Source organism: Pristiophorus japonicus, chromosome 5 (genome assembly GCF_044704955.1).
Source record: "Pristiophorus japonicus isolate sPriJap1 chromosome 5, sPriJap1.hap1, whole genome shotgun sequence".
Lineage (NCBI taxonomy): Eukaryota > Metazoa > Chordata > Chondrichthyes > Pristiophoridae > Pristiophorus > Pristiophorus japonicus.
In genome coordinates this window covers 296,228,372-296,255,892 of record NC_091981.1, presented here as the reverse complement: position 1 = coordinate 296,255,892, position 27,521 = coordinate 296,228,372, and the positions used below count along the sequence as shown (strand labels likewise).

Genomic DNA, 27,521 nt, shown 5'->3' with positions numbered 1-27,521 from the left:
ATTCGCTGCCTCAGAGAGCTGTGGAAGCTGGGATATTGAATAAATTAAGACAGAAATACACAGTTTCTGAAACGATAAGGGAATAAGGGGTTATGGGGAGCGGGCAGGAAAGTGGAGCCGAGTCCATGATCAGATCAGCCATGATTGTATTAAATGGTGGAGCTGGCTAGAGCTCTCCCGTATGGCCCACTCCTGCTCCTATTTCTTATGTTCCTATCAGGGACTGTCACGGGGTGATACAGTTGGCTCAGCAATCCCAGGTTAGGAAGTGCCCCTCCTCCCGCTCGAAGTGTGCATGGATGCAGAGTGTGAAGAGTGATGCCCCAATAGTTGAATACCAGGCGGAGACTACTTAGCCTCAAATCAATAATAACCACTTGGGAGAGGCACTGAGAAGCACCCGTGGAACTTCAGGAAGGCGTCAATAAATTCAGGAGGAAAGGAGAAAACTGTTGAGGAAGAGAACAAGGGACAAGGATATAAAAAAGGAAAGAGGACTCACAAGAGGTACAGTGTCAGATGTAGGGGGAAGAGAGAAGAAATGTTAAGTTCCAATATGAGAGATTGGATTATTCATATACTTGGACAAATACATAACAAATGACATTTAGTGCTGATAATTGTAACTTCCTGCACATGTACATAAACAATTTTGGATCATTGAATAGAACTGAATCACCAGGGGGGAAATTTAGAAATGAAAGTGGAAGTGGATAAATATTTGAAAATATTTTTTGATTTTTTTTTTAAAAAAGGATACAGGAAAGGTGCCCAAGCAGAGAGCTCGTTCAGGGGGCCAGAGCTGGTGCAATGGGCCGCATGGCCACCTCCTGCGCTGTGAAATTGCAGGATTCTAGAAGCATAAATTATTCACTTTAGTGGTAAAATGAAGAAGTAATGGTAGAATATATATTTATATTAGAGAGAGCTAGAGTAGAAGTCTTGAGGTTACACAAAGGCTTTACAATACAGTGGGCAGACCACAGAGTATTGTATTCAGTTCTGGTCACCAACACCAAAAAAGCAATGAGATAAATGAGTGAAGGGGATGAGCCATGAGGAAAGATTAGACATGCACCACTGTCTATTCAAAGAATGTGGTTAAGGAGTGACCACAACACACATGCATAAAAATGCAGACACAACATAAAATCGGACCGTTAGACTTGGTGCTAAGTATGCTTGGAATAATCTACCAAACAAGGCAAAATCTTGAGGTTTTCAAACTAGATACCACACTGGAAATGAATCTGCTTAAAAGGATATATCTCTATGGGCCAAATGACCGTTACTCGTGTTCTTACCTAGCTACTTTAGTCAGGTGCACTTCCATGTCCTTTTCATATTACATGCGACTGACCCTGCCAGATGTACTCAATGTCGAACAACTGCTAATATACCTTCAGATATCACCTGCACTCATGCGCTGGTGTACAGCCCCAGAAGTACTAAACACTGCACAGTTACTGGACGCTGTCTCAGGGTAAGGGGTAAGCCATTGAGGACCGAGATGAGGAGAAACTTCTTCACTCGAAGAATTGTGAACCTGTGGAATTCTCTACCACAGAAAGTTGTTGAGGCCAGTTCGTTAGATATATTCAAAAGGGAGTTGGATGTGGCCCTCACGGCTAAAGGGATCAAGGGGTATGGAGAGAAAGCAGGAATGGGGTCCTGAAGTTGCATGATCAGTCATGATCATATTGAATGGTGGTGCAGGCTCGAAGGGCCGAATGGTCTACTCCTGCACCTACTTTCTATGGCTCCTTTGCCAAGATAGAAAACAACATTTACTGTCACAATCGCAATTCTGTGCGTCTTCCTCAGTTATAAAAAAGCTTGTTCCCCGACATGCAATTGTTATTGAGCCATACAGAGCAGGAAGGTCTTTGGTTTGATCATTCAGGCGCTGAGTTAGCAGACATCAGCTTGGTTGGCAGTTGAGATGTTAGAGGCTTGGAAATGTTTCCCATACCTAATTGCTCTGCAGTGGTTATGCTGGAAAGTGCGTGGGTGTGAACATCAACCTCGGCTGCGATGCCAAGCCTAATGACACTCTGTCAGACTCGCATGAAAAATTGGGTAATGTACCGAAGAGCTGCTGGCACCGTCGAAATATAACCCAGCCAGAGTGAGCACCTTGGGAAGATCAGTTGAGAAACCATATGCATGTGCCAATGGGGGAAATTAATAAATCAACTTGTGAAAATATAAACAAGGTCTTTGGTTTTATGTGTGGCCCATGCTGAATTAACGGTAGAGTTGACAGTAGGGGAACAATAGGTCTCACCACTCCCTGATTAGGGAGGGAGAAGAGAACAGCCATGGTTTAAATCCTGAATTGCACCCAGCAGTATTGGTTAGAAGTCTATGGGTGTTTTGCAAGTTTGTTTGTCTACCGGGTGAGGATAAGATATGGCTGAGAGTTTTCTTCCATCTGCATTCAACTAGGCAAGTGGAGAGTATTCCATCACACTCCTGACTCCTACCTGGTCGGTGGTAGAGAGGCTTTGGGAGCAAAGAGGGGAGGTATTCGCCACAGAATACCCATTCTCTGACCTGCTCTAGTAGCCACGGCATCTATGTGGCTACAAGAACCAGTTGAGTTTCTGATGAACGGTGACCCCCAGGCTGTTGGTGGTGGGGGATTTGGCAATGGCATTGAATATCAAAGGGAGGTGGTTTGACTCACGTATTGGAGATGGTCATTGCCTGGCACTTAAGTGGCAAGCAACATTCGTATCACACATCAGATATTTTCCAGGTTTTGCTGCATGCAGGCATGGACTGCTTCATTATGAGGAATTGTGAATGGAACTGTGCAATCATCAGCAAAGAGCTCCACTTTGAACATTATGAAGGAGAGGTCATTGATGAAGCAGTTGAAGATAGTTATGACTAGGACACTGCCTTGAGGAACTCCTGCAGTGATAACCTGGGCCTTCAACAACCACAACTATCTTCCTGTGTACTAGGAATAACCCCAACCACTGTAGTTTTCTCCAAATCCCCATGGACTTTACAAAGACTCCTTGGTGCCATGCTATGGTCGAATGCTGCATTGATGGTAAAGGCAAAGCACTCACTTCACCTCTAGAATTCAGCGATGTTGTCCATTTTTGCACCACGGCAGTAATGATGTCAGGAGCTGAGTGTTCCAAGCAGAACCCAAACTGAGCATCAGCGAGAAAGTTTAATGAGTAAGTCCCTCTTGATAGCACTGTCGACAACTCCTTCCATCACTTTGCTGATTGAGAGAAGATTGACTGAGCAGTAACTGGCAGGTTGGATTTGTCCTGCTTTTTGTGGACAGGACATACCTGGGCAGTTTAGCACATTGTCCGGTAGATGTCAGTGTTGAGCTGTACTGGAGACATGGCTAGTTCTGGAGCACACGTCTTCGGCAACACAGCCATGTTCCGTGCACTCAGCTGTTTCTTGACATCAGGTGGAATAAATCAAATTGGCTGTAGATTGGCACCTGTGATGGCGGGGATCTCAGGAGAAGGCCGAGAGGATCATCCACTCGGCTGTTCTGGATAAAGATGGTTGCGAATGCTTCAGTCTTGTCTTTTTTGCTATGTTTCGCCATAGTTAAGGATGGGGATGTTCATTGAACCACTTCTTTCGTTAGTTGCTTAACCGTCCGCCATTCGTGACTGGATGCAGCAGGACTGCGTAGCTTTAATCTGATCTGTTGGTAATGGAATAGCTTTGCTGTCTATAGCATGCATGTAGTCCTGTGTTGTAGCTTCACCAGCTTTGCATCCCATTTTCAAGTATGCCTGGCGCTGCTCCTGGCATGCACTTCTACACTCCTCATTGATCCAGGGTTTGGCGCCTTGTCTGATGGTGTTGGAGTGAGGGATACGCCAGGCCATGAGATTAGATTGTGGTGGAATACACTTCTGCTGCTGCTGATGGCCCATAGCGCCTTATGGATGCCCACTTTTGAGCTGCTAGATCTGACCATAATCTATCCTACTGAGGCGAAGAAAACCTCTGGTGGAAATCTTTGGGAACCATCGGTCCAAAGTCACCTGCTCCTCCCAAGCATGCTACACTTACCACACGTCTCAAATTACTCCCAAAATATTTTCTGGAAGAGAAAAAAATTGTTCTAGTTTGCACTTGAATGAAATCAAAACTACATGCTTCCGTCTCCCTGGGGAACCTGATCATCGACTGACCACTCGCTGAAATATTGGTTCTGCAGATTTGGTTTGAACTTACTCCCTAACAGTCCGTGTCCTCTAGTTCTGCTGCTGTGGACAAGGTGAAATAACTTGTCATGGTCTACATTATCTAATACCTTCAGAATCCTAACAAAACACCATCATAATCACCTCTCCAGCCTCTCTTTTCCAGTGAGAACATGCCCGATCTACGCAATTACTCCAAATAATCCAAACTCTCCACACCCCCTCAATTATTCTGCTGCCCATTCAATAGCTACAGCTTTTTCAATACTGCAGCGACCAGAACTGTACAGTTTTCCAAGTGCAGTTGCACTAACTATTTATAAAGTTGTAGGATTACCTCACTATTCCATCTTAATACTGACCTTTTAATACATCCCAATATGCTTCACTCACTGCCACTGAGCATTATTGTAATAACGTCAATTTATTGCCTATCAGCACTTTTTCCATACACATTATTTTCTTTCCATTTCAGTGAGTACTAGATTTTTTTGTCCCCGTGAAGCACTTTGCATTTCTCTACATTAAATTTCCTCTGCCACCTGTTGGTCCAATTCCGGAGTACATCAAATCCTCCTGTAGCTTATCCTGTTCAGCTTGGAGTTTACCACCTTCATTAGCTTGGTATCATCTGCAAATTTAGCTATTATGCTTGTGACCTCCTAGCTCCAGATTATTCACAAAGATATTAAACAGACCCCTCCCTGTGGGACTCCACTCATACCATCCTCCCAGGCTGACGACACTCCCGATACCACTACCCTTTGGGTTCTATCAGTCAACCAATTACATATCCATTGCAAAATATTTTCATGAGTTCCAGCTATTTTTATTTTCCAGTATCGCCTTACAGGAGAACTGTATCAAAGGCAATTAAATTGAAGTACACCACATTCATTGCCTTGCCCCATTAAGATCCTTTGTCACACCCTCAAAGAAAACATATTTTATGATGCTACACGATCTTATCTTTAATTAGGGCTTCCATAACTTTACCTCCAATGGACATCAAATGCACTGATTTGTGGTTTCCCATTTTAAAAAAAAGGATCAGCATCAAGTAAAAAGTAAAAGCCCATGGGGGATCCAGGGCAAAGTGGCAATTTGGATCCAAATTTGGCTCAGAGGCAGGAAGGAAAAGGTAATGGTTGATGGGTGTGTTTGCGACTGGAAGGATGTTTCCAGTGGGGTTCCGCAGGGCTCAGTACTGGGTCCATTGCTTTTTGTGGTATATATCAATGATCTAGACTTGAATATAGGGGGTATGATTAAGAAGTTTGCAGATGATACTAAAATCGGCTGTGTGGTTGATAATGAAGAAGAAAGCTGTAGACTGCAAGAAGATATCAATCAACTGGTCAGGTGGGCAGAACAGTGACAAATGGAATTCAATCCGGAGAAGTGAGAGGTAATGCATTTGGGGAGGGCTAACAAGGAAGGGAATACACATTAAATGGAAGGACACAGAAGTGTAGAAGAAAAAAGAGACCTTGGAGTGCATGTCCACAGATCCCTGAAAGTAGCAGACCAGGTAGATAAGGTGGCTAAGAAGGCATACAGAATGCATGCCTTTATTTGCCGAGGCCGAGAATATGAGTGGGGGGCAAGAGAAGAGGGGAGGGTTATGCTTGAACTGTATAAAACACTAGTTAGGCCACAGCTGGAGTGCTGCATGCAGTTCTGGTCAGCGCATTACAGGAAGGACATGATTGCACTGGAGAGGGTACTGAGGAGATTTACGAGGATGTTGCATGGATTAGAGAATTTTAGCTATGAAGACAGATTGGATAGGCTGGCAACGAGACCTGGGTGTCATGGTACATCAGTCAGTGAAGGTTAGCATGCAGGTACAGCAGGCAGTTAAGAAAGCAAATGGCATGTTGGCCTTCATAGCGAGGGGATTTGAGTACAGGGGCAGGGAGATGTTGCTACAGTTGTACAGAGCCATGGTGAGGCCACACCTGGAGTATTGCGTACAGTTTTGGTCTCCTAACTTGAGGAAGGACATTCTTGCTATTGAGGGAGTGCCACGAAGGTTCACCAAACTGATTCCCAGGATGGCGGGACTGACATATCAAGAAAAACTGAATCAACTGGGCTTGTATTCACTGGAGTTCAGAAGAATGAGAGGGGACCTCATAGAAACGTTTAAAATTCTGACGGGTTTAGACAGGTTAGATGCAGGAAGAATGTTCCCAATGTTGGGGAAGTCCAGAACCAGGGGTCACAGTCTAAGGATAAGGGGTAAGCCATTTAGGACTGAGATGAGGAGAAACTTCTTCACCCAGAGAGTGGTGAACCTGTGGAATTCTCTACCACAGAAAGTTGATGAGGCCAATTCACTAAATATATTCAAAAAGGAGTTAGATGTAGTCCTTATTACTAGAGGGATCAAGGGGTATGGCAAGAAAGCAGAAATGGGGTACTGAAGTTGCATGTTCAGCCATGAACTCATTAAATGGCAGTGCAGGCTCGAAGGGCCGAATGGCCTACTCCTGCACCTATTTTCTATATTTTCCTTGGAACAGAGGAGGCAGAGGGGAGACCTCATTGAGGTGTTTAAAATTTATGAGGGGCCTAGACATAGTGGATAGCAAGGGCCTATTTCCCTTAGCAGAGGAGTCAACAATCAGGGGGCATAAATTTAAAATAATTGGTAGAAGGTTTAGAGAGGACTTGAGGGGAAATTTCTTCAACCAGAGGGTGGCGGGGATCTGGAACTCACTGCCTGAAAGGATGGCAGAGGCAGAAACCCTCACCACATTTAAAAGATACTCGGATGCACACTTGAAGTGCCATAACCTGTAGGGTTACGGACCTCGAGCTGGAAAGTGGGATTAGGCTGGATAGCCTCTTGTTGGCCGGCAAAGACACGATGGGCTGAAATGGCCTCCTTCCTTGCTGTAAACGTCTATGATTCTATCTGCCTTTCTGCAGTCCCTAGGCACCTCTCCTGTGTTCAGGGATTTCTGAAAGAGCTGTACCACAGTTCCTGCAGTTTGCCCCTCATTTTTTCAAGGACAGTTTCCAACAACTCACAGGCCAACGTCAAGGACTCCAGACCATGGGATTGCTCAACACAGTGAAAACAAAATAATCTACAAAGTTACCGAGCTCAGACCCTTCACTTGTCTCTCAATAGTCCAGATCAGCCTGCTGGGTGCACCATTGCAGCAGTGTGAAAACAGCTGAACACACCCATTTTTTTGATTGATTTCTTGATTTCTTGCTTTCTCCTGAAGGCACTCACTTCTGAAGGTACAGATCAACCTGTGAAAGCCTCGGCCAGGAGTGTCAGCAAGCTATTCAATCACAGAACCGAATCTTCAACCAAACATTATGTACTTTCCAGCAAGGATCATTGATCAAGACCAGGGAACCGGACTGATTTTCCCCTTCCTAACCAAAAGGACACAGAAGAGGTCAATTGTAGTACAGGTTGAACCTCTCTAATCCGGCACCCTCGGGACCTGGCTTGTGCCGGACAAGAGAATTTGCCGGACCACGGGAGGTCACACCGACCCCAGACTTAAAAATCCCACTGTCAGCAAAGTTTTAGAATTGCTTCCTACAAACGCTATTTTTGCTAATCTGTAACTAATTCCATGGGCTCTGTACCTTGTATATCGGCCACGTTGTGGCTATTTTGATGTAAATAGGACTGATCTAGGGAGTGTGCTTGCAGGTTGGAAGTGAGATTCGCCGATGGATTGCACGGCGAGAGGTGCTACTGTTTGATGTAAGGAGCTCCGTTGTTCAGTGCGGAGGCTGAAGAAGCCCATGCTGAAACCGAAGTACTGTCCGTGGAGTGCGGCTCCATCACCCCACCGCCGGTCACCGAGGGAGACGCGGGCAGTGAGCTGTCGGCATGGTAGGGGTAGGCTCCGACCGTACAGCTTCCCACATAATGACCATTGTTGGCCAAGAGGTGAGAGACAGAATGTCCCGGTAAAGCCATCCCGCAAATGTTGCTGGGCAATTATCTATTCATCATCATGCTGATGCTACTATCTATAGAAAGGCCGTTGGGGGCGCAGGAGATGGGTCCCCTTCACCCTTGGAAGTTATAGGTCTCTGGGATGTGGTTAAACCCCAATCCGTTCATCATGCTGTACATTGGCTTAAGGGCTTGGCATTTTCTGCGAAAGCCCCTCGGTCTGTGCCTGAAGTAGCCCTCCTGCTACAACTGTACAGGGTATTGGTGAGGCCACACCTGGAGTACCGCATACAGTTTTGATCTCCGTATTTAAGAAACGATATACATGCATTGGAGGCTGTTCAGAGAAGGTTCAGGAGATTGATTCCGGAGATGAGGGGGTTGACGTATGAAGATAGGTTGAGTACATTGGAGTTCAGAAGAATGAGAGGTGATCTTATTGAAACATAAGATAATGAGGGGGCTCGACAAGGTGGATGCAGAGAGGATATTTCCACTCATAGGGGAAACTAAAACTAGGGGGCATAGTCTCAGAAGGGGCCGCCCATTTAAAACGGAGATGAGGAGGAGTTTCTTCTGAGGGTTGTAAATCTATGGAATTCTCTGCCCCATAGAGCTGTGGAGGCTGGGTCACTAATATATTTAAGACGGAGATAGACAGATCTTTGAGCGATAGGGAGTGAAGGGTTATGGGGAGCGGGCAGGGAAGTGGAGTAGAGTCCATGATCAGATCAGTCATCATCATCATCAGTCCCTCGGAATCAAGGAAGACTTGCTTCCACTCCTGAAGTGAGTTCTTTGGTGGCTGAACAGTTCAATACGAGAGCCACAGACTCTGTCACAGGTGGGACAGATAGTCGTTGAGGGAAGGGGTGGGTGGGACTGGTTTGCCGCACGCTCTTTCTGCTGCCTGCGCTTGATCTCTTCAAAGAGCTCAATGCCCTCCCGGATGCACTTCCTCCACCTAGGGCGGTCTTTGGCCAGGGACTCCCAGGTTTCAGTGGTGATGTCACACTTTACCAGGGAGGCATTAAGAGTGTCCTTGTAATGTTTCCGCTGCTCACCTTTGGCTCGTTTACCGTGAAGGAGCCCTGCATAGAGCATTTGCTTAGAGAGTCTTGTGTCTGGCATGCGAACCACGTGGCCTGCCCAGCGAAGCTAATCGAGTGTGGTCAGTGCTTCAATACTGGGGATGTTAGCCTGGACGAGGACACTGATGTTGGTGCGCCTGTCCTCCCAGGGGATTTGTAGGGTCTTACGGAGACATCGTTGGTGATATATCTCCAGTGACTTGAGGTGTCTTCTGTACATTGTCCATGACTCTGATCCATACATGAGGGCGGGTGTTACTACAGCCCTGTAGACCATGAGCTTGGTGGTAGATATGAGGGCCTGGTCTTTGAACACTCTTTCTCAGGCGGCCGAAGGCTGTACTGGCGCACCGGAGGCGGTGTTGAATCGCCGCATCAACGTCTGCTTTTGTTGACAAGAGGCTCCCGAGGTATGGGAAATGGTCCACGTTGTCGAGGGCCGTAGTGTGAATCTTGATGACTGTGGGGGTGTGGGGGTGCGTAGTGCTGTGTGGAGGGCAGGCTGGTGGAGGACCTTTGTCTTACGGATGTTAAGCATAAGGCCCATGCTTTCATATGCCTCAGTGAATACATCGACTATATCCTGGAGTTCAGCCTCAGAACGTGCGTAGACGCAGGCATCGTCCGCGTATTGTCGACATGATCTTATTGAATGGCGGAACAGGCTTGAAGGCCGACTGGCCTAATCCTGCTCCTATTTCTTATGAAGTCGCTGGCCGGGTCAATGGTCCAGTAATGGCCTTTGCCAGGTCTGCCCAGGCCCTGGGGCAGTTTGATGAAGCACTCGTTCAAGGAGAGGTTGTGTCGCATGGAGTTCTTCCAGCCTTGGTAGGAGCCTCAGAAAAAGGGGAAGCGGCTCTGGAGGAACTGGTAGATCTCGCTGAGAGTCAGCCGCTTGGTGGGGGAGCTCTGGATAGCCATCATAATTAGGGCTATGTTGGAATACGGCGGCTTTTCCGGGCACCGTATGCCAGGGTTTGTTTTTTTAGTTTTGGTAGTGGAGATAGCCGATTCCATCACAGAGATCTGACAACGCTGCTGACAACGACCGGCAGTACCCGGTTTAAATAAACACTAAGATCCCCTCACCCGACACCCGGTCAAGCCCTCACCTCCTCTCTGACCTGGCAGTGCTCCCGCCTGCTTTGCAGTGCCTCGTTCCGTCCCTATGGGAACCCACGGCTTCTGATCCTGACCCCATTTTCGGCCGTGACGGCTGTGAAGCAGTTCCCGTGGACATGGGGAAATTATTCGCCAATTTCATGTATAAAAAGGATTTCCATCATCAAACATCAAAAAGGTGAGCGGCAGCTCGGGACGGGTGTTGTTGGGAGGGGGCAGCAACGATGTCACTGGGCCCGAGGGTCACCCGCTCATTGGCGTTTGTGCCCTAGATCTGTGGCAGTTTTCAGCCTGTTTTGCTTTGGTTGATGTCTGCGCTGTTTTGAGGAATCGGCTTTCGTGGGCACTTAAGTACTTTATCTGGTATAGGGATGTGTGTAAATACAGCAATCGGCCTTTCCCTGTCATCCTTCTTACTATCCATACTCTTAAAAATGACAACTTGTTGAACACAGGACACAGCGCGGATCGCGACCCCGCGCCATGAATGATGGCGGACCAGGGAGGTTGCCTGACCAAAGAGTGACAAATTTGAGATATTCAACCTGCACCTCCAACGTAATTCCAGTAGAGAAAAGCTAACAGCACAGACTGTGACTTCCTTGACTAACACGACTATTAAATGGTCCACTGATTTGTTAAAAATTGGACTTTAAAAAAAGTTGGAGTGAGTATGACGAATCTTCTGGAATTGTTTGAGGATGTAACTAGTAGAGTGGACAAGGGAGAACCAGTGGAGGTGATGTATTTGGACTTTCAAAAGGCTTTTGACAAGGTCCCACACAAGAGATTGGTGTGCAAAATCAAAGTGCATGGTATTGGGGGTAATGTACTGATGTGGAGAGAGAACTGGTTGGCAGACAGGAAGCAGAGAGTCGGGATGAACAGGTCCTTTTCAGAATGGCAGGCAGTGACTAGTGGAGTGCCGCAGGGCTCAGTGCTGGGACCCCAGCTCTTTACAATATACATTAACGATTTAGATGAAGGAATTGAGTGTAATATCTCCAAGTTTGCAGATGACACTAAACTGGGTGGCGGTGTGAGCTGTGAGGAGGATGCCAAGAGGCTGCAGGGTGACTTGGACAGGTTAGGTGAGTGGGCAAATGCATGGCAGATGCAGTATAATGTGGATAAATGTGAGGTTATCCATTTTAGTGGCAAAAACACGAAGGCAGATTTACTGAATGGCGGCAGATTAGGAAAAGGGGAGGTGCAACGAGACCTGGGTGTCATGGTTCATCAGTCATTGAAAGTTGGCATGCAGGTGCAGCAGGCGGTGAAGAAGGCAAATGGTATGTTGGCCTTCATAGCTAGGGGATTTGAGTATAGGAGCAGGGAGGTCTTACTGCAGATGTACAGGGCCTTAGTGAGGCCTCACCTGGAATATTGTGTTCAGCTTTGGTCTCCTAATCTGAGGAAGGACGTTCTTGCTATTGAGGGAGTGCAGCGAAGGTTCACCAGACTGATTCCAGGGATGGTTGGACTGTCATACGAGGAAAGACTGGATCAACTGGGCCTTTATTCACTGGAGTTTAGAAGGATGAGAGGGGATCTCAGAAACGTATAAGATTCTGATGGGACTGGACAGGTTAGATTCGGGAAGAATGTTCCCATTGTTGGGGAAGTCCAGAACCAGGGAACATAGTCTTAGGATAAGAGGTAGGCCATTTAGGACTGAGATGAGGAGAAACTTCTTCACTCAGAGAGTTGTTAACCTGTGGAATTCCCTGCCGCAGAGAGTTGTTGATGCCAGTTCATTGGATATATTCAAGAGGGAGTTAGATATGGCCCTTACGGCTAAAGGGATCAAGGGGTATGGAGTGAAAGGGGTACTGAGGGAATGATCAGCCATGATCTTATTGAATGGCGGTGCAGGCTCGAAGGGCTGAATGGCATACTCCTGCACCTATTTTCTATGTTTCTAATACATAACTTGGGTTTTTGCTGAAATACAAAAATATAAAAAAAGGAACTGAAATATTTTATAACATTTGATATGAAAAAGCATCGAATATTACAGCGAGTAGCACGATTATTTGTATCAAAACAGAAAAATGCTGAGCAGGTCGGCAGCATCTGTGGCAAGAGAATGTTTAACGTTTCAGGTCGATGACCTTTCATCAGAACCGTTCTGATGAAGAGTCACAGACCTGAAACGTTAATTCTGCTCCTCCACAGATGCTGCCTGCCCTGCTAACTATTTCCAGCATTTTCTGTTTTGGTTTCAGATTTAGAGCACCCGCAGTATTTTGTTTGCGCAGTATTTGAATGCCTTTGCACTACTGATTGCATCACACCCCACAAATGCTGGCACTCTGAGTGGCAACTGTGATTCACCCCCAGTAATAATCGTACCAAAAATAGCTATATAAATAATTCAAGTCAGTTGTCATAACCCCAGTTTATATTTCTAGCTCACTGGCTTGTTCCAAGTCAGATTTCTATTTGAAAGGATGATGGGTTCATGATCCATTAACGCTCCCTGCCCCAGCTTCATAGAATCAGCAGCTGATGTGCTGAATGAAAAGGTATTGCATGCACATTGGAACCTTCAGTGAGCAGAGAATGCAGGCGGGAACAGCAAGCTCTGCCAGGGAAAGCGCAATATTAAATCTTCAACACAAGGCTCTTGCCTCTGTTGAAGATGGTGCCATGGGCGTTTCCTGGCTTCAAGTACGGAGACCAAACAGCCATTTTTCTTTGAGCATCAGCAGGTAATGAAATCGTGAGGGCTTAGCCGATCTGGACCTCATCCATGTGCACTTTCCAGTTAGCACTGAATAGCAATCAACAAGCCCTAATAATAAAGCAGCACATACCAGCCTATGAAAGGACCAGACTAACAAATAGCATGCAATATTCATGCCACATAAGAGCTGGGTAATGTTGATCTCAAAACAAGAGAAAGCCCAGGGCCTTCAATGGCACGCTCACCAATGACAAGTATTTTGAACTGCAACAGCCATATCAAGACCCTGGCTACAAGGGAAGGGCAAAGGCTGGGCGTGCTGCGACGAGGGGCTCACTTTATGACCCCTCAAAGCCTCTTCATCTACATGTCTCAAGTCAGGAGTGTGGTGGAATGCTGACCATCTACCTAGATGGATACAGCCACAACATTCAGGAAGCTCGACATCAGAGAACAGAACAGTTCACTTGATTGGCATCCTGCCACTGAACTCAATATTCACCTCCTCCATCACCAGCACACTGTGCATACTGCAGCTACAATCTAAAGGATGCAATGCAGCAACTCGCCACGGTTACTTTATTAGCAATTCCCTCTTCTATAACCTCTATGAACAAGAAAGAGAGCAGTTCCGTCACGGGAACACCATGACCTTCAACTCAAGTCACCAACCTGACTTGGATATATATCACAGCTCCTTCACAGTCACTGGGTCAATACCCTGGAATTCACTCGCGAACACCATTATGGGACAGCCATCAGCACAAAGACTGCTTCAAGGAGAAGGCCCACAACCACCTTCTAGGTACAACTAGGAATGAGCAATAAATGTGGCCGTACCCATGTCGCCCACATCCTAAGAACAAATATATAAAAAAGTATGGGAACCGTAGCTGCTTCCCTCTCCCCTGTCCAGCAGAGCACCCTCCTCTCTATCTCAGCATGGAGATTCAAACAGGAGATTCATTTGGTGTTCACACACGGATTAAGCCTTGTACGTGTGATTTTGAACACCATAATGTTCATCAACAGGTCAACCATTCATTAAACTAGTTTGCTGGCCAGAACCATAAACAGTAAAAGTTGATAAGAATTCAGTACTGCTTTACTCTAGGAACTTGGACCTTAATTTCAAACCTTGCTCTTTTCTCAAGACTATTACCCCAAATCTGACAAATTGCACAGTACTGTCACAATATACAAGTTGGTAGAGGAAGACAAGCTTGTGCAATGTCTGAGAATTTAGTGGCTTCTGGATAAATGTAAAGCCAAGGACCAGGAAAGCAGCCAGCTGCAGCATGTCTGACCTTTGTTTTTGACCAATACAGTATTTATGCACTGATTAAGCCAAGAGAACATTTGTTTGGAATATGTGAATGACAACCTCCTGTAGATCATTCAATGTGGAGATAGGACTGTCACTGGGAGCATCAAGCCATTAATATCCATTTTTCTTAGAATTACCTGGAATTCGATGCAGATTGCAGGCATTTCAAAGTCTAACCAGAGATATAAACCTCTTGTGAGAGCAAACCAAAACAAGTATGAAACACTGTAATTCCTTGCTGAAACAGAACAGGTGCTGCAACAGATTGTAGTTTTAAAAGATCAAATCATTTACTGCTGTCATTGTACACAAGCTGTTCTACACATCTCACACTAACTTAATTTTTGTATTTAAATCTAGTTACATTCAACTAATAATTCAAAGTTGTTTTTTTACCTCCAAGAAACATTGAATTATCCAATGATTTGAATTGACAATGTAAATGTCAGAGGAAAGGGAGAATTTAGTGTTAAAAAAATGAACAGATAACTTTAATTAAGCAATTTAGAATGAAGAGTAGACTGTTGTGAATACAGAATTTCAGGGCAGCACAAGTGTGGCATAATGTCATGATAAAACAGTCTAAGCAGGTGGGAAGAAATTTAAGGGAGATTCCAGTTCTGACAGGTATACACTCCTTCAGACCGAGGGGATGGGCGCTTCTTGCAATCGTGTTCTCGTCAGAAGAGGCAGAACCAGTGAGATGACATCAGCTGCTAGAAATCCCGCCAATTGCACCTCCTCTGCCTTACATACACAGGTACACTTTATACACCAGCATTACATACTTGCAGAAGTGGAGCCATTTATAAAAATAATCAGGATCTTCTGTTGGAATGGTCTGCCCACCTCCTTTAGCATGAGCAGCAATGCCTGACACTGCAGACGATCTGGAAATGTCAAAATGGCAGAGACACCCATACCTACATACCAATAACCTACTCTGCAAGAATTAAGTCAGCACTTGGGCAGAATGCCAGGTGAAAATCTTGCCATACCTCACTATGGAAGTTTATTTTCAGAATCTTTCTTCAGGTTGTGGGTGTCACTGGCAAGGCTGGCATTTAATGCCCATCCTTAGTTGCCCTCAAGGTTATGGCAGTGTGACTTTTTGAACTGGTCACCAGCATTCCAGGATTGTGCAATTCCAAAAGGGCAAGAAGGTCTCTGCATGGGCGCAAAACCACAGACTGTCCCAAGTGGAAACAGCTCTTTAAAATACCCTAGTGCCATTGAGTTGTGCACCATCAAAGTACACTGCCTTTTTAATGAACGTTGGCCGTAGATCAGTTCAGCAAGTTTTACTGCTCACATGGCAGATGGACGGGTGAAGGGGGAAAATGATGACTGTTGGTACATATTAAAAAAAATAGAAGGCCATACAGTCCCTCAAGCCTGCTCCACCATTCAATGTGCCAGTGTAAGTAGGCACTGGGTTCAGAAACTTAATGAAAGTTAAAGGATGACTGTGATAAATACATTTGAGAAAAATGATACTTTCAAAGTTCTTTAAGGCAACAGCTTTCAATCATTAATAATTGCTCATTAAAAGTGAACCTTGTGCACAAAAATAGGTTGTTTGGACAAAAAAATATTTAGTGCTAGTCATCTTCCAAATGAAAAACCAACTTGACAAAGCTTCTCTCATCAGGTAATAAAATCCTTCTCAATTTAAAAATAATCCAGGGGGGTTTGCAATTTTACAAACACTTGTAAGGAAGAGACAGTCGTCCGGTGTTTATTTTTGTGCCCACGCCCCCTCCCTCCCTCCCTTTTATTCACGGCCTGCGCGCCAAGGCCGCAATCCCCGGCCTCTGGTGACTTACCGCGCTCCAGCAGATGAGCTCGTTGGTGTCGGGGTCCTCGATTAAAGTCCACAGCTTGGTGAGGAAGGCGGGCACGCTGCTGCCGTGCGCGTCCATCCGGAGGCCCGGCACAGGCCGCGAAACCGACGGCGCCCTGTCAGCCTGGGGAAGGGGAGGCTTGCGGTGGTGATCGTGGGGCGGCAGGCGGGACTCAGCACTGCCAGGGCCCGCTCGCTCGCTCGTTCGTTTCCCCCCCCCCCACGGGGCTTCGCAATTGCGCAGTCACAATAAACAGCAACGAAGGGGCTGGGCGGCAACAACAACAACGCCGCCGCTCGGCCTCAGGCACCACTTCAACTCGCTCCCGCACACTCCCCGACAACCGCCGCCATCTTACTCACGCAGCAACTCGCCGCCCCTCCCCCCCCCCCTCACACCCCGACTCGACGCTTTATTTACCTCACATTATGTCACATCTCATTTTTACCTTCCCGCAATATCGAAAATAAATCGGTTCATCCAGCTGCGGCAACGAACGGCTTCGGCTTTCGCAAAATAAGGAAAATCCGCCCATCACCTTTGACCTCTGCAGCAAACGAAATATTTTACATGCCTTTAAGTGAAGAAAAATAGATTTAGATTTCTCCCCGTCTATTCGATAAAGGTTTTATTTTTTGGAAACGCACACTACGAGATGTTAAGTTTTGTTTTAGGGGGGGGGGGGAAATGTAATGGGTGTTCACCTCTGACCTTTCCTCTTTCCACCCGCCGGCCAAGGAGTGAGCGGCTCCTGTAGTAAGATGGCGGCCGAGAGCATGTCGGCAGCCGGGGAAAGGAGCGGCAAAGGCGGCCGAAGCAAGCGGCCGGCCCCGGACACGGGTCTCGAGGAAAAGGACCAGGTGTGTATTTTGTGGGTCGTCTAAACTTTGTTTAGACGGACCTGCGATCTTCGGTTGAAGCGCTCACCGCAGCGAGGCGAGGGGAGAATCACTGGAAACTTCCAACGTGGGTCTGGAAGCCGGAATGGCGTTTAGTTTTTAAAATATGCTATTTTGTTTTTAAACGAGACTTTTTGTCTCTCTCTTTTGGATTGAATTAGACTGGCAGCATCTTTGCAAGACAGTTGGTATTTCAGGAGAGGCCCATGTACCACAGGGCAGAGAGAGGAGGCTGTGCTCCTTCATTTAGCCGTCAGAATGATTGAAAACAGGTGACATTTTTAGTGAGGATGAAATCTCTCTTTGATCTCTGCTGTTAATTTAAAAAAAAACAGCAAAGTATTTAATATGTGCTTGGCCATAACCAGGCTGGCTGTACTTTCCACAAGATCTTGCATCGTGTTCTCTGCCATCTCTTGTGGCTTGTTCTCACTCTTCCATCTTGACATTCACAGTCCCATCTTCATAGAAATTTATGGTAAAATAAATGTGGGCCATTCGTGTCTGCGCTTGTCGAAAGATCTTTCCAGCCTAATCCCACTTTCCAGCACTGAGGTCAGTAGCCTTGCAGTTTCAGATCAGCCATGATCTTATTGAATGGCGGAGCAGGCTCAAGGGGCCAAATGGCCTACTCTTGCTCCTATTTCTTAATGTTCTTGTGTTTATGGCATCTCAAGTGCATATCGAAGTACTTTTTAAAATGTGATGTGGGTTTCTGCCTCTTTGGCTCTTTTCTCAACTGGAAATTGTTCGAACTCCTTTTGAAGGTAATGCACTTCAATTGCATAGTACACATTACCCCCAATCCCATAAGAATTAGGAACAGGAGTAGGCCATCTAGCCCCTCGAGCCTGCTCCGCCATTCAATAAGATCATGTCTGATCTGGCCGTGGACTCGGCTCCACTTATCCGCCCTCTCCCCGTAACCCTTAATTCCCTTATTGGTTAAAAATCCCACCCCACATGTTTTTAAACATTTGTTCTGAGGATCTGGGCAAGGCTGGTATTTATCTGTAGTTGCCCTTCGAAGGTGGTGGTGGTGGGCCTCATTGAATAGCTGCAGCCATTGTACTGGTGTTTCTGCATAAGTGTTAGATAAGGATTTCAACGGTAAAGGAACAATGATACTTGTTCAAGCCAAGATGATGTGTGACTTGGTGATGGTTTCCCTTGACCCTCATGGTACAATTAATAGAAGTTATGCAGCTGGGAAGTCAGTCGAAGTAAGCGTCATGAGTTTTGTCGTGTCTCCTGTAGATAGTAGATATCTGTTTTAGTCTTTTTGTTACAACTCTTTTAAATTACACAATAAAACCAAGTGCTCCCTTGTTAAAGGGGCACAACAACTGCAAACTAGCCAAAAATGTTTAAGGAAACCTAACCAATCAAATCAAAATTTGGTTTCCGAGGGTGATGATGCACACCAGTCCCTCTGGTGCCCACCTGTCGCGGAAGGCCTTTAGCGTACCGGTAGACACCGCGTGCTCCATCTCCAGGGACACCCTGGCATGAACGTAGTTGTGGAAGAGAGGCAGGCAGTCGGACTGAAGCACCCCCTCGACTGCCCCCTGCCTGGACCTGTTAATGGCCACGTTGGCCAGGCCCAGGAGCAGTCCCGCGAGGAGGCCCTCCGACCTGCCCGCTCCCCCTTCACACCGGGTTCCCAAAGATCAGGAGTGTGGGACTGAAATGTAGCCAGAAATCGAGGAGCAGCCCCTTCAAAGGGGCTGCAACCTCACACACTCTACAAAATATGGAACACTGACTCCTCAAGGCCACAGAAAATGCAGGTGGCCTGGGAGTCCGTGAACCGATTGCACGGGACTGCCCCGTGCAACACCCTCCAGGCCAAGTCCCCAATAGATAAAGGGAGGACTCCCACATAGAGAGCCTTCCATTGGGGTCCCCCGCCTCCTCTCCTTTGAGGGTGACCTTGTAACGTTTCCTCTGCCCACCTTTGGCTCGTTTGCCGTGAAGGTGTTCTGAAAGAGCGCTTGCTTTGGGAGTCTCGTGTCTGGCATGCATTCACCTCTCATTCTTCTAAACTCCAGAGTATAGGCTCAATATCTCCTCATAGGAAATCCCTCTCATCCCCAGGGATCAATGTAGTGAACCTCTGTTCTCTACTTGGAATTCCTTCACGGCAAACGAGCCAAAGTTGGGCAGAGGAAATGTTACAAGCACACCCTCAAAGCCTCCCTGATAACATCCCCACCGACACCTGGGAGTCCCTGGCCAAAAACCGCCCTAAGTGAAGGAAGTGCATCCGGGAGGGCGCTGAGCACCTTGAGTCTCCTCACTTAGAGCATGCAGAAATCAAGCGCAGGTAGCAGAAAGAGCGGCGACAAATCTGTCCTGCCCTCCCTTACCATCAACGGCTATCTGTCCCACCTGTGACGGGGACTGTGGCTCTCGTATTGGACTGTTCAGCCACCGAAGGGCTCATTTTAAGAGTAGAAGCAAGTCTTCCTCAATTCCGAGGGCCTGCTTATGATGATGATGATACATTTTTAGCCATCCCTGATTTCTAACATATTCCTGTCCTTGAGAGAGAGAAAACTCTTTCGATCCGTTTCTTTGAGGATATAACGAGCATGGTGGATAGAGGTGTACCGATGGATGTGGTGTTTTTAGATTTCCAAAAGGCGTTTGGTAAGGTGCCACACAAAAGATTACTGCAGAAGATAAAGGTACGCGGAGTCAGAGGAAATGTATTAGCATAGATCAAGAATTGGCTGGCTAACAGAAAGCAGAGAGTCGGGATAAATGGGTCCTTTTTCGGGTTGGAAATCGGTGGTTAGTGGTGTACCACAGGGATCGGTGCTGGGACCACAACTGTTTACAATATACATAGATGACCTGGAAGAGGGGACAGAGTGTAGTGTAACAACATTTTCAGATGACACAAAGATTAATGGGAAAGTGGGTTGTGTAGAGGACACAGAGAGGCTGCAAAGAGATTTAGATCGGTTAAGCGAATGGGCTGAGGTTTGGCAGATGGAATACAATGTCGGAAAATGTGAGGTCATCCACCTTGGGGAAAAAAAACAGTAAAAGGAAATATTTGAATGGGGAGAAATTACAACATGCTGCGATGCAGAGGGACCTGGGGGTCCTTGTGCATGAAACTCTTTTTGGAGTTTATCTGAAAAACATAAAACATTAATCGGTGCCACCCGACCTGGATGACACACCTGACATTTACAAGGCCCCTTTGTTTTTCTTTTTTGTGTTTTTTTTTTTGTGTTTTTCTTTTTTTTTGGGGACTAAAATCACATTTTTTCCTCCAGTGCCCCCTATAAAAGGGGAGGGGGACACTAAAAGCACCGGCAATTAAAACAAATTAAACTTTAAAACGTAAAATCAAATTAAAATTTGGTTGCCGGGCGTGATGATGCACTCCAGTCCCTCCGGTGCCCACCTCTCGCGGAAGGCCGCGAGCGTACCGGTGGACACCGCGTGCTCCATCTCCAAGGACTCCTTGTGCATGAAACTCTTTTTGGAGTTTATCTGTAAAACATAAAACATTAATCCGTGCCACCCGACCTGGATGACACACCAGACATTTACAAGGCCCTTTTTTTTTTCTTTTTTGTGGTTTTTTTTTTGTGTTTTTCTTTTTTTTTGGTTTTTTTTGGGGCACTAAAATCACTTTTTTTTCCTCCAGTGCCCCCTATAAAAGGGGAGGGGGACACTAAAAGCACCGGCAATTAAAACAAATTAAACTTAAAAACGTAAAATCAAATTAAAATTTGGTTGCCGGGCGTGATGATGCACTCCAGTCCCTCCGGTGCCCACCTCTCGCGGAAGGCCGCGAGCGTACAGGTGGACACCGCGTGCTCCATCTCCAAGGACACCCTGGACCGGATGTAAGAGCGGAAGAGAGGCAGGCAGTCAGGTTGAACGACCCCCTCGACCGCCCGCTGCCTGGACCGGCTGATGGTACCCTTGGCCGTGCCCAGGAGCAGTCCTACGAGGAGGCCCTTGGACCTACCCGCTCCCCTCCGCACAGGGTGCCCAAAGATCAGGAGAGTGGAACTGAATGGCATCTAGAATTTCAGGAGCAGCCCCTTTAAATAATGAAACAGGGGCTGCAACCTTGTGCACTCAATAAAAACATGGAACACGGACTCCTCCAGACCGCAGAAATTGCAGGCGGCCTGGGAGTCCGTGAACCGGCTTAAAAATTTGTTGCACGGCACTGCTCCGTGCACCACCCTCCAGGCCAAGTCCTCGATGAATAGTGGGAGGACTCCCGCATAGAGTGCCCTCCATCGGGGACCCCCACCTCCTCCGGACGGCAAGATGGTACGCCATGGCGTGTCCGGACGGCCGGCGAGGATGGCAAAGTTGAGAGTGTGCAGGAGCAGCCCGTACAGGAAACCCCTCCGCGCGGAAATGAAAGGCACGGAGGGGATTTCCCCGAGGCGGCTCAAGTTGTGAGGCGCCGGCCCCCGAGGGAGGTTCCGGGGTTTGGCGCCAATGAGGAATTCCGTCCGGACGGGGGTCAGTTCGGACGGGATCTCCCCACGTGCTTGAGCTTCCTCGATGCACCTAACAGAGTCAGGGCCCAAAGCTGTTTTTAGCGACTCGATGGCTTCGGCCGCGTGGCGGACGTTGGCTGAATTTAGGCGCCGCGCTAGCGTGCCTGGCGCCATCCAGCCCGCTCCTCCGCCATCGAGCAGGTCCCTGACCCTGGTCACCTCACCAGCCACAGCCCTCTCTTCCGACCGCCACATAAAACCTCGGTCGTGGAGGTACGGATTCCCGAGCAGCAGCTCCTGCAGGACGGCCGCCACTCCAGCCGGCGGAGAGCTGCGCTTTGTGGAGACTTTGTTCCAGACCCTGATGAGTTCATTGTAAAAGACAGGCAGCTCCTGGAGGGCGGTCCTGACACCCCCCAAGTTCACAAACAGGAGCTGCGTGTCGTAATTGAGGTCGCGCTGCTGGCGGAAGAAATACGTTGCTAGAGCACACCACCTAGGAGGGGGCTCGACGTAAAGGTATCTCTGCAGGGTCTGACTCCTTGTGCATGAAACTCTGCTAACTGCAATCTTTAATGTGGGTGCAGCCAACACTTGCACTGCAACTAAACCCACCTTGACAAGAGTTCATCTCTAAAATCTTCCTTGTGCATGAAACTCTTTTAGAATCCCAAAAAGTTAGTTTGCAGGTGCAGCAGGTAATCAGGAAGGCGAATGGAATGTTGGCCTTCATTGCGAGAGGGATGGAGTACAAAAGCAGGGAGGTCCTGCTGCAACTGTACAGGGTATTGGTGAGGCCGCACCTGGAGTACTGCGTGCAGTTTTGGTCACCTTACTTAAGGAAGGATATACTAGCTTTGGAGAGGGTACAGAGTCGATTCACTAGGCTGATTCCGGAGATGAGGGAGTTACCTTATGATGATAGGTTGAGTAGACTGGGTCTTTACTCGTTGGAGTTCAGAAGGATGAGAAACATTTAAAATAATGAAAGGGAGAGACAAGATAGAGGAGACTAGAACTAGGGGGCACAGCCTCAAAATACGGGGGAGCCAATTTAAAACCGAGTTGAGAAGGAATTTCTTCTCCCAGAGGGTTGTGAATCTGTGGAATTCTCTGCCCAAGGAAGCAGTTGAGGCTAGCTCATTGAATGTTTTCAAATCACAGATAGATAGATAGATTTTTAACCAATAAGGGAATTAAGGGTTACGGGGAGCGGACGGGTAAGTGCAGCTGAGTCCATGGCCCGATCAGCCATGATCTTGTTGAATGGCGGAGCAGGCTCGAGGGGCTCGATGGCCTACTCCTGTTCCTAATTCTTATGTTCTTATGTAAGTTATCAGTGTGATTAAATATACACCACGCACCTAAATGGGCAGCTACAACTAGATCAAGAAGCTCGGTATCATCCAGGATAATCCTTGAGTCTAGTGGCAGGGGTGCTTATCCACCCTCTCCACCACGGGCGCACTGCGGCTGCAGTACATACGATTTACAGGCAGCAACCTGCCATGGTTACTTTGAGAGCACCTCCTTCCCCTGTGACCGCGCACTGATCGAAACAGGAGCAGCAATGTTGTGTGATTGCTATCACTTTCATGTTCTGTCCCAAGTCTTGCACCTTTCCGATTGGGGCACATACCGCACCTCCGCCAATCTGGAAATCTCCCTGATGCATCGTGGCAGCACTAACACCACGGGGACTTGATTTCTTCAAGAAGAGGGTCCACCAGCTTCTCAGTGCATCTAGGGATGGGTAATCAATGCGATATTGGCAGTGTTGCCCATGTATTGAGAAAGAGAAAGGTATTTTTGACACACAGACTCCCAAAGCAAGCACTCTACTCGGAACTTCTACAGGTGGGCAGAGGAAATGTTTCAAGGACACCCTCAAAGCCTCCTTGACACAGTGCAACATCCCCACCGACACCTGGGAGTCCCTGGCCAAAGACCGCCCTAAGTGGAGGAAGAGCATCCGGGAGGGCGCTGAGCACCTCGAACATCGTCGCCGAGAGCATGCGGAAGGAGCGTGCGGCAAACCTGTCCCACCCACCCCTTTCCTTCAATGGCTATCTGTCCCACCCGTTGGTCTGTTCAGTCACCTGAAAACTCACTTTTAGAGTGGAAGAAGTCTTCCACAATTTTGAGGGACTGCCTATGATGATGATGATGTATATTAGAGCAAGTTCTTTCACTCATCCATATTTTATGTGCGAACATTCAGCACCTTGCATCTAAAGATGATTATAAAATTCATTTGCTTAATATATATAGATTGTTTTAAATGCTGTCAATATGTCCTATTGTCATTTGGCCATGTGACTTGGTGTTAGTAAATTTCATTGCAAGTATCCTCCCCGCAGGTTTTTACGACCGTATTCTTCTTCCTATTTTAGCAGTAGTGTGAATGAGAGAGGAACCAGAGCAGGCCTTTGGTTACTGCAGCCGCAGTCTGAGCTTTAACCAGTTTTCATCACCTGCTTTCTGTTGTCAAGTAGCTGAGTAGGAACTACAGCTGCTGCGAAAGTTCGCATCGATTTTCATAAGGCATTTGATGAAAAAGGGTACAATAGTGTAGTGATTATGTTTCTGGACTAGTAATCCAATGATGAGTGTTCAAATCCTGCCATCACCGTTTTGAGAATGTGAATTCAGTTTTATCAAAATAAACAAATCTGGAAATAAAAAGCTGCTATCAGTAAAAGTGACCATGAAGCTGTTGGATTGTCGTAAAACCCCAACTGGGTCACTAATGTCCTTTAGGGAAGGAAACCTGCCATCCTTACCCAGTCTGGGCCTACATGTGACTCATAACTGCCTTCTGACATTGTATCAAACTGCTACAAAGAATGACTTACAGCAGGTCCACCACCTTCTCGGGGAAACTAGTGAGGGGCAATAAATAAGAACATAAGAAATAGGAGCAGGAGTAGGCCATTTGGCCCCTCGAGCCTGCTCCGCCATTCAAAAAGATCATGGCTGATCTGATCATGGACTCAGCTCCACTTCCCTGTCCGCTCCCCATAACCCTTTATTCCCTTATCGCTCAAAAATCTGTCTTAATCTCCGCCTTAAATATATTACAGCTGCCACAGCTCTCTGGGGCAGAGAATTCCATAGATTTACAACCCTTTGAGAGAAGAAATTCCTCCTCATCTCAGTTTTAAATGGGCGGCCCCTTATTCTGAGACTATGTCCCGTAGTTTTAGATTCACCCATGAATGGAAATACCCTCTCTGCATCCGCCTTGTCGAGCCCCCTCATTATCTTATATGTTTCAATAAGATCACCTCTCATTCTTCTGAACTCCAATGTGTATAGGCCCAACATACTCAACATATCCTTATAAGTCAACCCCCTCATCTCCGGAATCAAACTAGTGGACCTTCTCTGAACTGCCTCCAATGCAAGTATATCCTTAAAAACGGAGACCAAAACTGTATGCAGTACTCCGGGTGTGGCCTCACCAATATCCTGTACAGTTGCAGCAGGACTTCTCTGCTTTTATACTTTATCCCCCTTGCAATAAAGGCCAACATTCCACTTGCCTTCCTGATTATTTGCTGTACCTTGCCAGCAATGCCCATATCCCAAGAATTTAAAAAAAATGAATCGTTGCAGAGCTTTTGTGTGCTAAAATTATCAGTCTCAATAATCTACTTGATTTTGTGAGGCATGGTTCGCTACTACTTAAACCTTGCTTTGGCCTGTGTGCTCTTTAGAGGAGCACTAGTTTCTGCAAAACTCTTACATCAAGCTGAAAGGCTAGCTGGCCTCTAAATCCCAGACTAACTGGTCTGTCATTTTCAGCTTCGTACGTTGTTCCTTTTGTTAAGTTTAGCTTCGTTACTCCTTCCTGTAAGGATGTATTTTTCATGTCTCTTTAAAATAATGTTAAATTACCCAATTTTTCTAATAGTGTGAGGTTTCCTTCCCACTAATCTGTCCACAGTTCCAAAGTGTGTTCTTATGTCTTTTTTTGACCATCGTCTTAATTACAGTTCAAATCTAGCTAGGCAGGTGTTTAACCATTTTCAGGTCAATAGCCATCTCCAGTGGAGTGCCGAACATTAAATCTAATAAACCGTTTGCCCCAGCTCCCTGCTTCACATGTTGTGCTGAGTCACAGCCTGTGTACAGACCCTTTTACACGATGAGTGCCATTGGTGCTGATCCGTCAGGTTCGGTAATTGCCGTCCTTACCCGGTTTGGCTTGAATATGACTCCTGTTCTGCACCAACATCCTTGGTGAGGCCACACCTTGAATATTGTGTTCAGTTTTGGTCTCCTAATCTGAGGAAAGACGTTCTTGCTATTGAGGGAGTACAGCGAAGGTTCACCAGACTGATTCCGGAATGGCAGAACTGACATTAGAGAGACTGGATCAACTGGGCCTGTATTCACTGGAGTTTAGAAGAATGAGAGGGGATCTCATAGAAACATATAAAATTCTGACAGGATTGGACAGGTTAGATGCAGGGAGAATGTCCCCGATCCTGGGGAAGTCCAGGACCAGGGTTCATAGTCTAAGGATAAGGGGTAAGCCATTTGGGACCGAGACGAGGAGAAACTTCATTCAGCGAATTGTGAACCTGTGGAATTCTCTACTACAGAAAGTTGTTGAGGACAGTTTGTTGGATATATTCAAAAGGGAGTTAGATATGGCCCTTACGGCGAAAGGGATCAAGGGGTATGGAGAGAAAGCAGGAAAGGGGTACTGAGATTGAACAATCAGCCATGATCTTATTGAATGGTAGTGCAGGCTCGAAAGGCCGAATGGCCTACTCCTGCACCTAATTTCTATGTTTCTATGTAACTCTTAACAGTCCTCTGTCGTGGCATCGCAAGCACTGTGTTGTACACGCCACCTTTCCAGGGCAGCTAGGGATGGGCAATAAATGCTGGCCTTGCATTTCCGAGAATGAATAAAGAATATTAAAAATAAGTTTTAGCATTTAAACACCAGACAGTTTAGCTGACAGACGTGGTCTGCTGAGGAGGGGAACAGACTTCATATGGCAGCACTGGTGACCGTTGAATGAGGTCGCTCTTTCAACATACAATGTGGAGAAATGTGAAGTTAGGAAAAATAGAGAATATTTTAAACGGTGGGAAATGTTGGTGTTCAGAGGGACCTGGGTGTCCTGCTACATGAATCACTGAAAGTCAACACGCAGGCACAGCAAACAATTAAGAACGCAAATTGTATGTTCGCCTTTATTATAAGAGGATTGAGTATAAGAGTAAAGATGCCTTACTTCAATGATATAGGGACCTGGTGAGACCACACCTGCAGTATTGTGTATAGTTTTGGTCTCCTTACCCAAGGAAGGATATACTTGCCATACAGGGAGTGCAACGAAGGTTCACCAAACTTATTCCTGGGATGGGGGGATTGTCCTATGTGGAGAGATTGAGTAGATTAAGCCTATATTCTCTAGAGTTTAGAAGAATGAGAGGTGATCTCATTGAAACATACAAAATTCTTACAGGGCTTGGCAGAGCAGATGCAGGCAGGATGTTTCCGTTGGCTGGGGTGTCTAGAACCAGGGGTTACAGTCTCAGAATAAGGGGTCAGCCATTTAGGACTGAGATGAGGAGAAATTTCTTCACTTACTGGGTTGTGAATCTTTGGAATTCTCTACCCCAGAGGGCTATGGAGACTCGGTCCATGAGTATATTCAAGATAGAGATTGACAGATTTTTGAATATTAAGGGAATCAAGAGGTATGGGGATAGTGCAGGCAAGTGGAGTTGAGGTAAAAGATCAGCCATGATCTTAGGAACAAAGGAAATAGGAGCAGGAGTAGGCCATTCAGCCCCTTGAGCCTGCTCCGCCATTCAATAAGATCATGGCTGATCCGATCATGGACTCAGCTCCACTTCCCTGCCCGCTCCCTGTAGCCCTTCACTCCTTTATCTTTCAAAAATC

At 46.7% G+C, this 27,521-nt stretch overlaps 2 protein-coding genes and 1 pseudogene across 3 annotated transcripts in view; 1 reads left to right on the top strand and 2 right to left on the bottom strand.

Annotated features, from left to right (window-relative positions):
- Nucleotides 1–16,564, bottom strand: part of hsf1 (heat shock transcription factor 1) — a 105,207-nt gene extending 88,643 nt beyond the window's left edge. Inside the window, 1 exon segment of the mRNA XM_070881895.1 lies at nucleotides 16,192–16,564. Within this exon segment, the coding sequence (XP_070737996.1) occupies nucleotides 16,192–16,287 (96 nt within the window). The 5' untranslated portion in view covers nucleotides 16,288–16,564.
- On the bottom strand, nucleotides 789–15,286 carry LOC139263721 (forkhead box protein F1-like; annotated as a pseudogene).
- A 378-nt stretch (nucleotides 16,565–16,942) lies between the features above and the next one.
- bop1 (BOP1 ribosomal biogenesis factor) overlaps nucleotides 16,943–27,521 on the top strand; it is a 179,306-nt gene continuing 168,727 nt past the window's right edge. For both annotated transcript variants that reach the window (XM_070881893.1, XM_070881892.1), the window contains exon 1: nucleotides 16,943–17,069. In XM_070881893.1, the coding sequence (XP_070737994.1) occupies nucleotides 16,971–17,069 (99 nt within the window). In that variant the 5' untranslated portion in view covers nucleotides 16,943–16,970. The remainder of the gene's footprint in view (nucleotides 17,070–27,521) is intronic.